Raw genomic sequence first — 16,879 nt, 5'->3', positions numbered from 1 at the left:
GCCAAGGGTCAAAGGTGTTGGGTGAAAGTTTGATTTTCAGACCCATACAATACATGTTAGAACCCACATCCATCTCCTAAGCAGCAGCCTATTCATGCTGGTATGAGAGCTAGAGCTTACACAGCAAAAGACAAACATCATAGTTGGCCAAAGTCACAAATGAACTGCATCTACTTGGACTGTGTTTAAAGAACAGTCCGAAATACAAGGTTAGTTCTATAACTAGGAGGAGAAGTGGATGATTGAGTAACAAGCAGTCTTATTTAGTGTAGTGAAGTTTGGGGACTAAAGGAAAATGACCCGTAAGTGGTGAGGCATTTCTGGTTTGCTGTCTAATTTGATGTAATATCAAATAATTTACTGAGTTTTTTGTCTTTATTTCTACTGCAATCTTTAAAACTTGTTTAAAATTTTATAGGTACAGTATCTTTTCAACTGTGAAGGGATATTCCATGCTTCTAATTATTTGTCATTTTTTGTCACTATGGATCATAAAAATCAAGCAGTCTTTAGCACCTACATCAGCATTTATAGTATGAAGAATCTAGTGGAAAATAATGCACAATATTATAAACTGCAGTCTTTCTGAAGTTTTATTTGATTTAACTTTATATACAACAGTTCAATTTATCTGAGTACTAGGGATTAAAACTAATATTGTACATTGCATGAGTGTTTACTTTTAAATAGTCAAATATGCAAAGTGAATTATTTGTATTTCAGTAGGAACAGACTCAAGAAAAATGCATTTCTTTGTAGTATTTTCACTGAAAGTAATCCTCTGAAATTCTGGTACAAAGACAAAGAAAAACAAACAAATTTTGCGTGTATCTAGTTCCACACAGTCAGATGTTGTTAGTTCTCCTGTAAATAAACCAAAATAACAGGAGTAGCTGATTAAGAGTACCTAAAGGTATTAACACTTTAAAGTGTGCAAGCTTGTGTTATGTCACTCCATTAGTCTTTCAACATGTCATCTCCTCTGACTTTTATACAACGTGTTTATAAAATGTTATGATAAAGAATAAACATATCAGCAATTTAATTCCTTGACTCTTAAAGGCTTTGGAGCGAGTTGCAGTTGGCCAAATGGTAAGTAATATTGTTTATTTTAGCCATTCTAAGATAAAATGTGTTCTCCCCCTTTGAATGTTCTTAATCCATGGCCTTTTATTGAACTCCTGCATATCTGGAATCTAAAATACTGGCGTATACTACGTCAAATCCGATAGATAGCATGTGTCATCATGAAATCACATTTTTATTGCTGTGGTTGTACTTAGTGAATCTGTTTTCTTTTGACAATTAAGAGTCTGAGAAAAAAAGCACAGCTTAAAATTTAAGGCATTAAAATACCATTCCTAACTTCCTTCACTATCTTTCAGCTAGTAAATAAATTCAGTGCAAATGTCCTTCTGATAACCCCGGTTTGGATCACTCTATCCCAATGTTTTATCAACTAATTTAAAAATAGACATTGTTAAGACAAAAGCTTGAACCTGTTAGAAACATCATCATTCTCATTTTTATCCCTGCATATTTTTTCCCTGTGAATATTTTGAATTATTTTTGTGCAAGTTATCCTTTAGGGGATGGTGGACGCCAACTGCGCAAGTATTTAAAAGGCAAGGCTGAGAGACTTCTTTCCAAATGTAAGCCCACTGACCCTAGTAGTTTTTTCCTGTAAATTTTTAATTGACAATCTTTAACTATTTTTATGCAAACAGATCTTCCATACACAAAGATATGAAGTTTTCAGTATGTTCTTTTTTTTTTTAGCATAGTACTTTCTGCATGGTTCAGACTACAGTGTATGGTGATTCAGCTAGAGAATTATGCCTTTTGTATTCAAAACAGCTTAGCTAAATTTTTATTTATTTTGCATATTAGAATTTGGATCATGATCAGTATGCTTTCCTCTGTTCTTTTTCCCTCCATCAACCTTTGATCTTCAGAGTTTGAGTTTCTTTTTTTTTTCTTGCATTTATGGCTATGTTAGAATCTGACCCAAATACATAATTTTGACTGGATGCAAGAATGTTAGTAAATTGTCCTCTTAAATCTGTTCTGACTGATTGTAAAGAACTCAAGTCAGTAAGTCATTAAGGAAGCCAATACTGATTTTGTTACTCTGATCCTTATTTCAGTGCCAATTTTAAATCCTTGCTGTTGTAAAATTTTTTGCAGCTGCCTACAGAATCATTGTTTTATCGAGCTGTTCTTCAGGTTATTATAGAAGAAATGTATGGTGTTACAAAAAGGTAGGAAGCTCTGAATTCACAGAATGCCAACCACAGATCTGATTCTCTTCCACCTCTATTCTATAGAGAAAGTATTTTGTATATAGACATTAGTATTAAAATGCAGGAAAGATTTACTCATCCTAAATCTATATCACAAATTTATTACCCTTCCTTTACCTGTAGCTGAAGTAGGTCCTCTTTGGTACTGGATACATGGGTGAAACATATCTTCACCAGAGAACACTCAGCAAATTTACTAAAAAGTCAGTGTAATCCTGGGCTACCCGGTCATACAGAGGTCCTGGCAGCTTTAATACTGCAGAAGGGAAAAGGCATTTCTATTTGTCCTGAGAAAAAATGCTGAAAGCTCAATGGCCATGATGGCTGTAAAGAGCTACTCACTGCCTGTGCCTACCCTGGCAAGTGCTACCTCCTTGTAGAATGGGATTTGGAGAGCTGCTTCTGAGGATCTGACATCTGCATTGTACTCTTTCCTGTGGTTGTAGTTGGATTAGATTTTTTCTAATTCTGGGGGATGTATGCCTGTTAACACTTGGAGCATGTCCAGAAGCACACCTTCCAGATTAATTTAGTTTGAAAATAACCCATTTTTTGAGCTCTGATACTATTCCACAGTGTGAACCAGGCATGAGAGGTGGGGAAAAATTCACTTCAGCAATATACTCCAGATCTAAAATAAATGCTAATGCTGATACTCCCAAAACTTATGCTAAATGTAGAGTCAGACAGCTTACTCTTCAAAAGGTCAAATTCCTGAAAGAAGAAATACTTCTTTATTTTAAAATTACATAAAATATCACACAAAAAATCATGGCTGCTAAATTGTAGAGAAAAGAAAAAGTGTGAGATAGATGTTTTATTTGTTAAAGGAAGTAATTAAGATTATACTTTTGAAATTAAAGCAATGGCTACCTTGGAAAGACCTCCCCCACCCCCAGGTTTTTTTTTTTGAGCATGATGTTATATGGCATGGAATATCCCTATGACCTGTTCTGTTCAGCCGTCCTGGTTGTGTTCCCTCTGCACTTCTTGTGCACCTTCAGCCTACTCACTGAGAGGCAGAGAGAGAAACAGAGAAGGCCTTGATACTGTGCGGTCACTGTTTGGCAGTAGCTGAAACATTGGTGTGTTACCAGCACTGTTTTAATCACAAAGCCAAAGCACAGCACTGTATGGGCTACTGTGAAGTTCTATCCCAGACAGATCCAGAAAACATCTCTTCCCCAGTAGCTTGTTATAAGAGTCAGATGCCCGTCTTCCTAAGAATGACATAACAGCATAATCATTAACTGATTTCCAGACTGCATCAGCCCAAATGTTCAGGTGTATCTCAATATTAAATATGACAACAGAAAAGATTCTCAGTGAATGGGGGTCCTTGACAGCTAAACACATTAGAACTGCCACTGAGTGAAGTCTTTCTGTTGACCTGAGTAGATGTTAGTTCTGGTTTTTAGATAAGGAGGTAGGGTTTTACTAAGAGTAAGGAAGAGGAAAGGTTTTAAAGTAAGATATTTCTATCCAATATTTCACTGGGAGGGTGGGGAGGAGTGTATTTCTTGTTAAGTTATTCAGTAGCTGAAAATTCTATATCTGAAAATTTAACTCCTACACTGCACAGCTGGAAGAGGAATTATGTTAGGACACAGTCAAGAAAATGAATTCAGACTAACAAAAACTTTGCATGTTGTTTCTCCAAGATATTTTAAACACAGAGAAGAGAAAAAAAACTCGAGTGGCCTGTTGGGATTCTTCCTATGTATGTTTTTTCCAGTTTTTATGCATTATTTTAACATGTTTTCTGAAAAAAAAAAAAAACACATTTTAGGCTGCCTACAAAAGCAGACTATTCAGTTGTAAGCAGGAGAAAATTCTGGCATCATTTAATGAAATAAAAATTGCAGGGATAAGAACACAAGGTAACAAGCAAAGTGGCATTTGCTCAGTCTAGCGGTTAATGATAAATAAATTACAGCAGCATTATAATAAATTATAGAAGTATAGAAGGAAACATCTGTCAGCAGAAATAAGAATTTTGTCATTCATATAGGGAAATAAAAATATTAGTGAAGAAATTAAAAACAAGCTTCAACTAACTTTCAAATTTTTACATAATAACCTTACTACAACTGTAATGCAATTATAAAATTGCTGTGTCTAGAAATTACTTCAAGTATTAGCTTGATTGTTTTAAGTGGAAGGAGGAAAAAGGGCAGTTGTTACTAACTTCACAGTAGTAACCGTCCAACTGGTTTATTTCTCCCGAGTTAAAAATTAAGTTAAAAATACATGAATTTCTGTTGTTGGATATATAAAAGCCTACATCTCAATGCTGTATTTTCAGTGATCGACATGTTGGAAAAACTTTCTCCAAATCATCCTCCTTCATAGATTATGTCAGAAGGTCTCTGAAAAAGCTGGAACTGGATGATTCGAAGGTGAGTCACTAAATAGAGACTAAATGAAATACTTATATCCCTGTAAGTTCTTGAAGTCAGCACCACAATGGAATGTTTAAGCCAATGACTTGATTTACTTCCTATATTGCTGTGTGAATATAAAGCATTATCATTTTTATTAATATTAATAGAGCAAGTCCATGCTTGTTTATATATATAAAAAAAAAAACGACATCAAAGTTGAGGGGGTTTTATGGGGTTTTTTTTGAAACAGACTTCCATGTTTAAATTCTTTAAAATATTCTGATTTAAAATTACTTTATTCTAATGACTTTATATAAAACCAATCCTTTTTTCTACATGGTGCTCATAATCATGATTTTTTTAAGGCTTTCTATTATTTCTGAAGGAAATCCTACAAATCTCCTTTAAGGCTAAAAATATAATACAGTATTTTATACATGTTGTCATTTAGAGGTGAATATACTTTTCAGATGCTGAGTGAAGCAGGCATGAAGAACTTTTTGCCTGTACTGATACTATACATCCCAGTAAAAGTAACTCATCCATCCTTTTAAACCAGCTGAAATACTATACTATACAAGCATGTTGCCTTTTTATCTTTTATTTAAGTTTAAACTGAAAGAGATCAAAAAATTATGAATCATGAATCACGTAGTAAATACTTTGACCCCTTTTGATCTTCTTTTTTTTTGTTGTTTTTTCAATATTATTGTGATCCTTTTGGACACCTTTTGAAACTGAAAATGTAACATTATAGCAAGATAGACATTTCAGTCTGTGCAGTATATTTCTCTTACAACTTAGTTTCCAATGTATTTCCAGTTTAGTTTAGCCTTTAGACAGTCTTCCTAAGCTACCTTTGAAGACCTTTGAAGGCCTAATACCTCTTTTTTCCTTTAAATTAAAAAATGTCAAGGAGAAGTATTAAAATAACTTTCCTAGATAGAGAAAAATAAGTAAATTCAAAATTGAGTTTTAAACTTACCAAATCTTTTGGAGATCTTATTTATGCTCTTGAGTGTCTTGTCTTAGTACTACAACTGCTCAATTGGTCAACAGATGGCAACATAACATCAGGCACGGAATACGAATGTGTAAAGATCACAACCATGCTGGGAGAACAAGTTGTGCAATAGAGACACTAGAGAGTACTAGGCAGATGGTTAACAAATTCAGTACCATCAAAGAAGAAGTAGGAGTGGCAAGTATGTAAAATATTTAAGGTAAATGTTGTCGTAGTCTTTCCTAAATTAGCGGTTAAAATCTGTAGTCAAAACGTCAAATCACTTAAAATTTGCCGGGCACATCAAGCATGAACTATGAGAAAAAAGCAAAACCAAATAAGCAAATAAATTCAAATGACATTGCAGTCATGCTTACAACATTAAGAAAAAGACTTATGCCTGAAGTTTGCAGTATTTTAAAAGGATTATATTTAATTCTGTTTGCAAACGTAGTTACTTGTTTGCTTTTCTCTATAAATAGGCACTAACATCATGCATTCACCCCAGCTGAAAGTAAAATATGTCTTTCTCTCTGTGTGTACAGTCACCCAAAAGCAATAGTGCATTTTTTGTGCAATAATCAGTTTACAAAATCATTGATTAAACTCTGCTGGTGGAAATTTATTCACTGTTTTTTTTAAAACCAATAGGCATAGAAACTTTGTGTTAAGAGGTCTGATTTTAGACATGCTGCCTTTTGCTAGAAAGAGTCTGGACAAATGCAAGTTGCCCTGAGAGAAAGATGTCTGTCAACACTGCTTCAAACTGCACATTTGTGTGGTTGCTAAAGACCTGATTCAAGTCAATGCTCACTTCTGCTTATGTTTCTCCTCGTTTTATGTGCAGCTGGCTGCATACTGAAGACTGGATTTTATGCTGATGTAAACAATATTATTTTTTATTTCCCAGCTATGTTGAAATCTGCAGCAGCACAAAAACAGTGCTATTCTGATACTACTGAGAGGAAAATTGTAACTGCGCCCTCAACAGTGGTTCTGACCCTGCAGTTTTCACGGTGGAGTCAGGACTATACCTACACAATACTGGAGAATGTGTTAAATTCCTCTCTTCAGAAAAAAAAACCACTTACATAGCTAAAAATGTGATGAAGTCTAAACATTTACTCTCAAAGACAACAAAAATCAGAGAAATTTATGTACAATTTGTTTTCTAGCTCTGTTTAGAAATGAATAAAAGAGCAGCTGTTCTGCATAGACCAAAAGTCTACTTTGTCTCTGGCAGAGGCCAAAAACCGATGCCTTGGGAAAAATATAAGGTGGGAGTAAGCATATAGGAAGCTTATTTCCAGAATAATCCAAAATGTCCTTGTCATTCACAAAAAAAAAAAAAAAAGAAGGCAATCACTGTTTTAATACATAAATTTTTTTAGGTTATATTTAAAAAGCAGCTAAAACTTGGTGACACCGTGTAATACTACCAGAGAAGTATGAGAAAAAATTGTTTCCATATGAGTCTCTGTTTTACATGTGCAAAAAGTTTCCTAAAAACCAGAAGTCAGTTGCTATACCCTTATCTACCAGTGCTGTAACCTCACTGTAGAAGGCTACCAGATTTGAAGGCACAATTTGCTGTTAGTGAAGCCATGTTGTCTGTCACCTACCACTTCCTTATTTTCCATGGGCCTTAGCATAGTTTCCAGCAGGATCTCCTCCATGATCTTGTCAGGCACCAAGGTGAGACTGACTAACCTGTAGTTCCCTGCATCTTCCCTTTTTCTGTTTTTGAAAATGGGTTATGTTTCCCCTTTTCCAATCCATGGGAACTTCACCAGGCTGACATGACTTCTCAAATATTCTGGATAGTGGCTTAGCAACTTAGTCTGCCAGTTCCCTCAGGACCTGCAGATGCATCTCATCAGGTCCCATGGCACTGTGCATCTTCAGGCTCCTAAGATGTTCTTGAACCTGATCTTCTCCTACAGTGAGTGGTTCTTCATTCATTCAGTCCCTGTCCCCTTCTGCAACTTGGGTGGTGTGGCTGGAACTTGCTGGTGAAGACTGAGGCAAAAAAATTGTTGAGTATCTCAACATTCTCCATAACTCATGTAGCCAGGTCTTCTGTTTTCTTCTGGAGAGGGCCCACATTTTCCCTAGTCTTCCTTTTATCACTGATGTACCTATAGAAGCCTTTCTTGTTGTTCTTGATGTCAGACAGATTTAATTCTAAGAGGGCTTTAGCTTTCCTAACTTGATCCCTGGATGCTTGGACAATATGTCTGTATTCCTCCCAGGCTATCTGTCCTTGCTTCCACTTTTGATAGTCTTCCTTTTTGGTTTTGATTTTGTCCAGGAGATCCCTGGTGGTTTTGCTTGGCTTCTTTGAGCTTGGAGAAGATGACCCTTGAATATTGACCACCTTTCTTGGGCCTCTCTTCCCTTCAGGGATTTATCACATGGTACTCTGTCAAGCAGCGGGACATCTTCTCCCATCTCCCTTGGTTGACAGGTGCTGTTAAATAAATCCAAAGATGTTTGACAGACATTGTGCTTATTAGTTCAACTGTATTGGAATTCCTAAATTACTTCTCTTTGCTACATTGACTTTGTGCTTTTGCAAACTCCAGACTATTTAATTTTGAGTTTTAAAGCTGGTAGACAATAGTGAAATCAGAATTTATGCAAAGTACAATTTTCTTTTTCACTAATTGGTTATTTTTTGTCAGATGAGTTTTTTTTTTTTACACTGGGTAGATGAAGATGTGCTTCTCTTAGCTTACCATTGACTGTCCTTGGGTTGTAAATTATCTTTAGCGGTGACTAGTGGAATATCATAAAATACAGTTTGCAAAGGAAGGGACATATGATTAAGAATCTTACTGTGTGGTTTAACTTTACTGTTGTTTTAAAAAGTGTTAAAAAGCCTCATACTTAAGACTGGGGAACTGTCAGTAGTGAAATTGTATAGTACATTAAGACATGAACTAACCTGAATATATACAGCTGTGGATGTAGTCTACCAGGACTTCAGGAAAGCCTTTAACACTGTCTTCCACAGCATTCTCCTGGAAAAGCTGCAACCCACAACTTGGACAGGTGTGCTCTCTCCTAGGTTGAGAACTGGCTGGATGGCCGGGCCCAGAGAATGGTGGTGAACGGTGCTGCATCCAGTTGGCGACCGGTCACTACTGGTGTCCCCCAGGGATCAGTGTTGGGTCCAGTCCCGTTTAATGTCTTTACTGATGACCTGGATGAGGGGATTGAGTGTACCATTAGCAAATTTGCAGATGACACCAAGATGAGGGGGGAGTGTCAGTCTACTGGACAGTAGGAGGGCTCTGCAGAGGGACCTGAACAGGCTGGATAAATGGGCTGAATCCAGTGGTATGGTGCTCAACAAGACCAAGTGCTGCGTCCTGCACTTTGACCACAACAACCCCATGCAGCACTGCAGGTTGGAGACAGACTGGCTGAAGAGCAGCCAGGCAGAAAGGAACCTGTGGGTACTGATTGACAGCAGACTGAACATGAGCCAGCAGTGTGCCTAAGTGGCCAAGAAGGCCAATGGCATCCTGGCCTGTATCAGGAATAGTGTGGCCAGCAGGACCAGGGAAGTGATTCTTCCCTCTGTACTCAGCACTGGTGAGGCTGCTCAAGTGCTGTGTCCAGTTCTGGGCCCCTCAGTTTAGGAAGGATAATGAGGTGCCGGAGCAGGTCCAAAGAAGGGCAGCAAGGCTGGTGAAGGGTCTGGAGCACAAGTCCTATAAGAAGTGGCTGAGGGAGCTGGGATTGTTCAGCCTGGAAAAGAGTAGGCTCTCTACAGCTACCTGAAAGGAGGTGGTAGTGAGGTGGGTATCAACCTCTTCTCCCAGGCAACCAGCAGTAGGACAAGAGGCCACAGTCTTAAGCTGTGCCAGGGGAAGTTTAGTTTAGACATTAGGAAGAAATTCTTTACAGAGAGACTGATCAGGCATTGAAATAAGGCTGCCCGGGGAGGTGGTGGATTCACTGTCCCTGGAGATATCTAAGAAGAGACTGGATGTGGCACTTAGTGCCATGGTCTAGTAGACAAGGTGGTGGTAGGTCAAAAGTTGGACTTGATGATCTAAGAGGTCTTTTCCAACCTACTTGATTCTGTGATTCTGTAATTTCATTATCTGTTTTATTTTACACTATATTACATTACATTATTTTTAACTATCTTAGTCATGGAAAAGTTGTAAAATTTGCTCTAAGGTATGATTTCCCAAGTGTTTTGAACTGATCTAAGACATTGCTCTGCTAAAAGGGTTGTCTTACTGCTTTCATGTACTCTTTTACTGTTCCTGATAATTCTTGTACAAGAAGAAAGAGGAAACATGGAATTGTGCTGTCAGTGCAGGGGAAAGCAGTCCCTTTGAGGCAGTAGAGGAATTGCATCTGTTTAAACAGACTGTGGAATAGCATCCTTAGGCTGTCTCTCCTCTGTAGGGCGTGTACAGCATTGGACAGTAAAAGAGACTTTCATTCAGTCAAAATGCTCAGTCTAGGAAAAGGCAGAGCTCTGAAAAAATGCTTTCTGAAGAGATGTTAAGTGTGGTATCACTAATTGTCCCATACCTTGTGCCTGAATGCTTTCTTTTCAGCTCAATCAGCGTATCTGTGGGACTGCAGTCCAAGCTGGGTGTGCTCAGGCACATGGTATCTCATGTGCTCTCAGGGCTCTGTTGACAGTCTCGTAGATGAGTCAGTCCTATGGCACAGTTTTAGTGCCATTTCCAGCATATGGTATAGTTATTACTAGGTTAGCAGAGACCTTGCTAGGTTCGCTTGGTTGTTTCAGCTGTTTGAATAACCAAAGAAATCAGTTTAAAAGAAGATTATACCCCCATTACAGTGCAAAGAGATGCTTTTGTTCACAACCTGATAAACACCTGGAGAAATTGTAGCTACATAAGGGAAGAAATACTAACCAAAAATTCTCTGTATGAAATGTAGGTTACTTGAGTGTCAGTAACATCTTGAGTGTCAGTAACATAAGCTAGATCTCTGAGTGCAGAATCAATCTTAAGACAAATACATTATAGATGTATTTGAGTTTTTTCATGTTCATAGTTTCAACATCATAATGAAAGAAAAAAGTTCAGTCCATATATGTGTAAATTTTTTTTTGGCTACACAAATGCGTGGCAACCCAAAGAACAGTTGCATGGACAACTGGAGTGAATGAATGAGGCTTGCTTTGCATGTGGAAGTTCAGTTCTTCTCCTGAAAATACAAACGGTAATCTACTCCTACTTCACCTTGGAAGGATAGCAGATGGTTGTGTCAGGTACCTTTTAGGAACAAAAGGCAGGTAGCAAGCTGTTGCAGTTTCAGCCAAAGCCAGTGTTATCTGGGTTTTAGTCTTCTTCCAAGAAATTGGCCACATGGCTAACTACCAGTTACCCTTTTCATGCCCGTCTCTATTAATGCTTTTTGGTGGACAGTTTTTCTTTTTTCCAGCTCACCAAACTTTTATCTGAGACACAGTTTGGAATACTACCTAATCTATCTGTGACAGCAGGATGCATTCACTCAAAATGTGTAATAAACAAGGAGGGAATGGAAAAGGACATACTTGAGTATGGCAATGTCCAAGAGACATTTTTGACCCCCTTTTTATTTGTCAAACATTTCACAGCTTGTTTTCTTTCAATTTGAATGCTTCATCTTGAAAAATGTAGAACATAAAGGAAGCAAAAGCAGAAAGGTTTCATGATCACATTTTTCCAAATACAGATCTTTGTATTTTAATTCCAAATAGCCTGTAATTTCAAAAATCCATTATACTAAAACCCTATTAATATGCAGTTGAAATGGAAAGCTTATAGGTCAGAGGTTAAATAACTATTTTGTTTATTTCATGACTGATATATTTTAGTTGGTTTGACTCTTTAGAGGGGAAGAGAGAAAAAAAAGAACCTCTAAAATATTTGCACAGCTCTACAGAAAATAAAATAGCAATAAGATAAAAAAAAATTCTTGTTAGTCCACATTTGTACTGCCAGATCAGCTACTTGACCTTGCATCTGCAATTGGGAAAAAGTACTTTCTAAATGAAAAAAATATGATTGAAATACTACGAAAGTTTTTCTAAACCCTGTTGTTTTAAGGCAGAGTTAGAATTTTGCATCATCCCTGAAAAATATTTGTCAGATCTTGCAAAAGCTTCCTGTAATGGAGACTGACAATGTTGCCAGTCCTTAATTAACCTCTGAGAAAAAGATTTCTTCAAGGTTTTGGCTAACTTTTTTTTTTGCTGCAATACAAGCCCTATCCGCTGTAGACATAGTGAACAAACTGTTCTCTGCTTCTTGGTGATAGCCTTGTAAACACTTTTATTATGCCCACTCTCAATTTTGTCTAATTTAGCCTGATCAGTTCCAGTTTTCTGAGTCTTTCTTCTTAGATCATGTTTTCTAGATTTCTGATCTCTTTTCTCTCTCAGGGCTTTTTCAGACAGTTCATTTCTTTCTTTGAAATCTGATGCCCAAAAATGGATGCAGTATTCCAGCTAGAGCTTTTCCACTGCCAGAGTTGAAGGATTGCTTCCTGCACTTTGCAGGCTGCTCTCCCATACACATCATAGAATGGTGATTGCTGTTTTTTTGCAGTAGCACAACTGTGACTCTTGCTCAGCTTATGATCTGCTATATCTTGCAGACTGTCATTTGGTGTTCCCCATCCTGAACAGCTGATTATTTCTGCCTGAGTCTAATCCCTTCTGCTTTTCTGTGCAGCATTTCATACTCCAATTTCTGAAAATTATTTTAAGTTCTGGCAATGCCTTTCTGTTGCACATTAGCGGACCTAATTAATCTGATTTCTATTCTGTTGTCTGAGTTCTTAATGAAAATACTGCATTACATAATAGACCTCCAGTCAGCAGGTCTTTTAGTTGTTCAAAGACTCATTAGTAACTGTCTGGTTATGGTCATTCAAACAATTTTCACTCACCATATAGTACTTTAATCTTAAACTTGTTTCTTAAATTTGCTTGTAAAATTATTATGTGAAATGTTGTCAAAAATCTTTCTGAAATTGAAATATATGATAACCAGCTATTTTTCTCTGTTGTGAATCCTTTTGCCCTCCTTACAAGTGAAGTAGACCAACTTGTGATTTGTTCTTGACGAATTCATGTGGACGAATTCATCTCCTTATCTTGTAGTGTTTTTAAGTTCTTTATTTGTTCCATTTTTTCAGTGCCTTTAATTTGAACTGTGTGTTCTATAACAAAAGGCATACCCTCTGATATACCCTCTTTGAGAACTTCTGAGTGACAATGAGTTATAGTTTTGAGGTCCCTTTAGTCCCTTCTTGGCTATCTTAGGATGAAGTTCGTAATACACACCTCATTTGAAAACTTACAGGTTTTTTAAGTGTTCTCTAGTTTGTTTTCCTATTTTAGGCAGAGATTTTACATCTTTGCAGCTGGATTAGCCACATGCTCTCAGATGATTCTTCTAATAAAGTGTTCAAAAATGTATTAAACACTTCGGCTTTCATAGTCTTTTGTGAAAGAGTCATAGAATCATTTAGGTTGGAAAAGACTTTTAAGAGCAGCAACTGTTAACTCAGCATTGTCATGTCCATTGCTAACCCTTGTCCCTCGGAGCCACATCTACATGTCTGGCAGTGCTGTTACTTTTCTGCTAAGTTGTGGTCTAGCTCATTCCACAGCCACAAAAGAATAGATATACTGCTGTTGAGGAGGGGATAAGATATATGGGAAAGGAAATGAGAATGTTATCTCCAGTTACTGTGTAATTGTCATTTAGGAATGACTGGAGCTTTCTGAATAATTAATGTATCTCAGAATTTCATGTCAGTGCAAAATGCTGTCTGAAGAACAGTTATTGTAAATTAGAACTGAGAAACTGCTATTGGAAAGTAATTATAAACCTTAGAAAAGGGCTAATTTTCAAAACAAAACACGGATTTCATTTTGTAGTGTGAGTTTCAATGAGGAAAAAATATTTAATTGTAAAAGTTCTCTCTCAAAAAAAGTAATTAGAAGAACTCTGATCTCTTTTTTTCTTAAATCTCTTGCAGCTCCCAGACAGCTGTATAATGGATTACTATGAAAAATACAAGCACAGAATGAATGAGCTAGAAGCATTTAATATGGTAAAAGTTACAGCATTAATACTATTACCTTGTATATATGTGCTAGTCTAGAACAAAGCCCTGTTAAGTTTTATGTGGAGGTGGACTGTCTTACATTGGTATGCAATCTCAAAAAACAAAGCAGCCAACCCTTCCAGACTTTGGAGCATATCCTATTCCAAAACTATATTAGGTGTAAGTAAAATAATAAAGCAAATACATGGAAGATTCTTTTTCAAGAGAGACTATTACAATGGAAAATGGCAAGTCAGTCTCCTTTTAAATCTAGACTGGTCTCCATGCAGTTAAGTTCTTTTTATTAAAATTCATTATTTCCCTCTTTAAAATTGTTCTGCTACAGATAGTATCATTTTCTTATTGGACAAATGTCTGAAAACCAACTAAATAATGTAGTTCCCTGATTTCAGAGCATTCCATGTATTTTTGTCTCTAATATAATCTGTTTTGAAGATGTCCATCCCATAGGTAAAATTAGCAAACTGACGTTTGTACAACAGAACCCCTAAGAAATGACTGACCTTCCTGGACTTGTTCTGAGGAAGTGTAGCCATTTGGAAGTGTATTGCCTGTCTTTCCCAAAGGGATTGTAGTATCTAATCTTTCTTTCAGCTGAAGGTTGTTCTGGCTCCTTGCATAGAAGTTTTGATACTTCTGGATCGTCTTTGCTATCTCAAGGAGCAGGTATTTTTGCATTATATTTTATGATACCTAAAGGCTACATCAGTGAAATGAAGCTATTTCAGTCTATTTATTACAGTGCAGACCAAAAGTCTCTGTTGCGGAATTATTATTCTCATCATATTTGCAGAAGTATAAGCATTCAATTCCATTTAGTATAAACATATGCCCAGCAGATGTTTTTATTTTCAGAAAAGCAGCAACAGTAAATTTTATGTTCTTTTAATTGTATGGTAATTACTAGTCAATAGGCAGTAAAAAATAAATTAATTAAATATGCAACAAATCTCATTTTATACAACATTGAGATATTTATTAATTAAAAAGAATATTAGAAATGCTAAACAAACATTGTGCTGTTTATGCTACAATTTCCAATTAATATGCTTTAGAACATATAATTCAAGAAATTTTTAATTAGATCCAAAATGTTTATTATTTTCTTTTACTGTTTCTTAATTAAGATCAATGATGAGAGAGGGTGCACTTTTTCCAACTGTATGGCTCAACTGAGGTACATTTGACTAACATACAGTCTGGATATATTTTACAAGTATAGACCTAGGATATAACAAGGAAATGCTACTACATTTACTCCATGATGATTTATATAACACTCTTTCTTCTAACACTAATTTTGAGCTTGGCCTGTTTAACTCAGAAGCAGCAGTAATACTTTTTCTGCACCAATAAACATTTTTCACACAAATAATAATTTGCTAGGAGAAAATCATAGCATCTTCCAGTTTCTACTCTGAGCCATGGTCAAAATAAATTTTTGAAATAAAGTTTAAACTCATTCATATGAATAGCTATGTTTTCCCACCATAAACCTTACATTTTAACAGCTCCATTTTATAATAAGTGAAAACTCACTTTATTCTCTGCCAACTACTGAGCTGTAGTAAATGTATGCTTTTGTTCTAACTGGTATTTTTACAGAGAGGCAATTTGAAATATTTAAATAACAATGTATTTTCCCAAGTGCCATAGAGATCTCTATGATTTCCAAGATGGGAGATCAAACTTGCTGCATTTAGCACTAATTTGCCTTTTCTAAATGTAATATATGCATTAATTTAATCTTGTACTGGTTGATTCATAAAATATGTTTAAGATTTAGAATAGAAATTATAAAAGCCATATGCAACATGATGGCCAGATCCAGCTGGCCTGATTCATTTGAAAAGTCAGTTAATTAGCTTCAGGAGTAGAATGTGCTGCCTAAAATGAGTATGTCGTGATCCTTAATTTCTTTGCTCTAGTTCAGTCAAAGAACAAATCCTTATTGATGAAGGAGGGGGGGAAGCTATCATTTGGTAGTGCCAGAAATAACTAAATGACTTGAAAATGCATCCTGTTATGGGTGTCTGTTTTTTCAAAACAAACTTTCCCTGATTTTCTTGTTAGATAAGTGGTTTTCCCGCTTTGCATTAAGGATAATTATTTTTATTTTCAATTTTGTATTTCAAAATGTGAACCTATTATCATATCTTAGCTTTTAAATCAAACACATTTTGATGTACTTCAATCATCCATCATTTTACAGGAAAACATTGCCTGGTCTGGACTTGTGAAGTTATTTGATCCTGTGAAATCTCCCAGATGCTATGCAGTTATTGCTCTGAAGGAAGAGTGATGTTCTTAAGTGGAAGCAAATTGCAGAGAGGTTGAAAATTCTGAACTGATACTGTTGTTTCCTCTCTTTAATTGATTCCTTAAGTACACTGTTTGCTTTTCAGCTGCAAGAGAAAAAACTGCAATACCTCTGAATCTTCAGAAATAAGTATCTCCTTTATAAATATGATGGCTTCCTTATGTCGGTTATTAAACAATGTTGAACATCTGACTTTATTAAAAAAGTTATGACCTATACTGTGTGATTGCTATTTAAAATAGTTTTTATGTTCCTTCTTTTTAAGGTACTATGCTTATGTATCAATACCCTTTCTCTTGATATTTCTAATCTCAAGATTATACCTGGCATCAGCAGTCTCAGACAAGGCTCACTTTTTTTCTTTTCTGGGTCCAGATGCTGCAAAGTATAAACAGAAAAATAACCTGCACTGTAAACAAGAGGCTTATGGACTAGGAATTTTTGTGCTTCCTATTCTGCAGGTTATCAGGACCAGCTTATTTACAGACCAGTGTAAAAGAGCCTAGATAGTGACTACCTGCAGAGGACAGTTTTGTATTAACCCTTTCCTCCTTCAGGCATTTTTCTGGCATGCACTTGTTTGCCTGTCACTCTGAAGAAAAAATGTATGTGCTCTAATCCAGTGGGAGATTTCCCAGTGCTAAAGAATCAGCTACCCTGCTGGAGTTCACTCTGTAATCCTTGGGTTCTATTGGAAAGCTGTTATCTAGCCAAAATCTGTTGGGTATAAATACTTTGGTACCCG

The 16,879-nt window shown here is 36.3% G+C and overlaps 1 protein-coding gene across 4 annotated transcripts in view; it reads left to right on the top strand.

The window, feature by feature from the left end:
- The window catches only part of METTL25 (methyltransferase like 25), a 47,154-nt gene extending 30,802 nt beyond the window's left edge, over positions 1 to 16,352 (top strand). For 2 of the 4 annotated variants that reach the window (XM_039386717.1, XM_039386718.1), the window contains exons 7-12: positions 1,063 to 1,092; positions 2,188 to 2,261; positions 4,609 to 4,702; positions 13,725 to 13,799; positions 14,409 to 14,480; positions 16,027 to 16,165. In XM_039386717.1, the coding sequence (XP_039242651.1) occupies positions 1,063 to 1,092; positions 2,188 to 2,261; positions 4,609 to 4,702; positions 13,725 to 13,799; positions 14,409 to 14,480; positions 16,027 to 16,116 (435 nt within the window). In that variant the 3' untranslated portion in view covers positions 16,117 to 16,165. Of the gene's footprint in view, positions 1 to 1,062; positions 1,093 to 2,187; positions 2,262 to 4,608; positions 4,703 to 13,724; positions 13,800 to 14,408; positions 14,481 to 16,026 lie in introns of all 4 variants that reach the window. The other 2 variants (XM_027747801.2, XM_039386716.1) reach the window with 2 other exon arrangements.
- The last annotated feature ends 527 nt before the right edge of the window (positions 16,353 to 16,879 follow it).

The sequence above is a fragment of the Pipra filicauda genome, unplaced genomic scaffold (assembly GCF_003945595.2).
Source record: "Pipra filicauda isolate LSUMZ 115617 unplaced genomic scaffold, ASM394559v2 scaffold4_size7858003_pilon, whole genome shotgun sequence".
NCBI classification, from domain to species: Eukaryota; Metazoa; Chordata; class Aves; order Passeriformes; family Pipridae; genus Pipra; species Pipra filicauda.
This window is presented reverse-complemented; position numbering and strand designations above follow the sequence as displayed.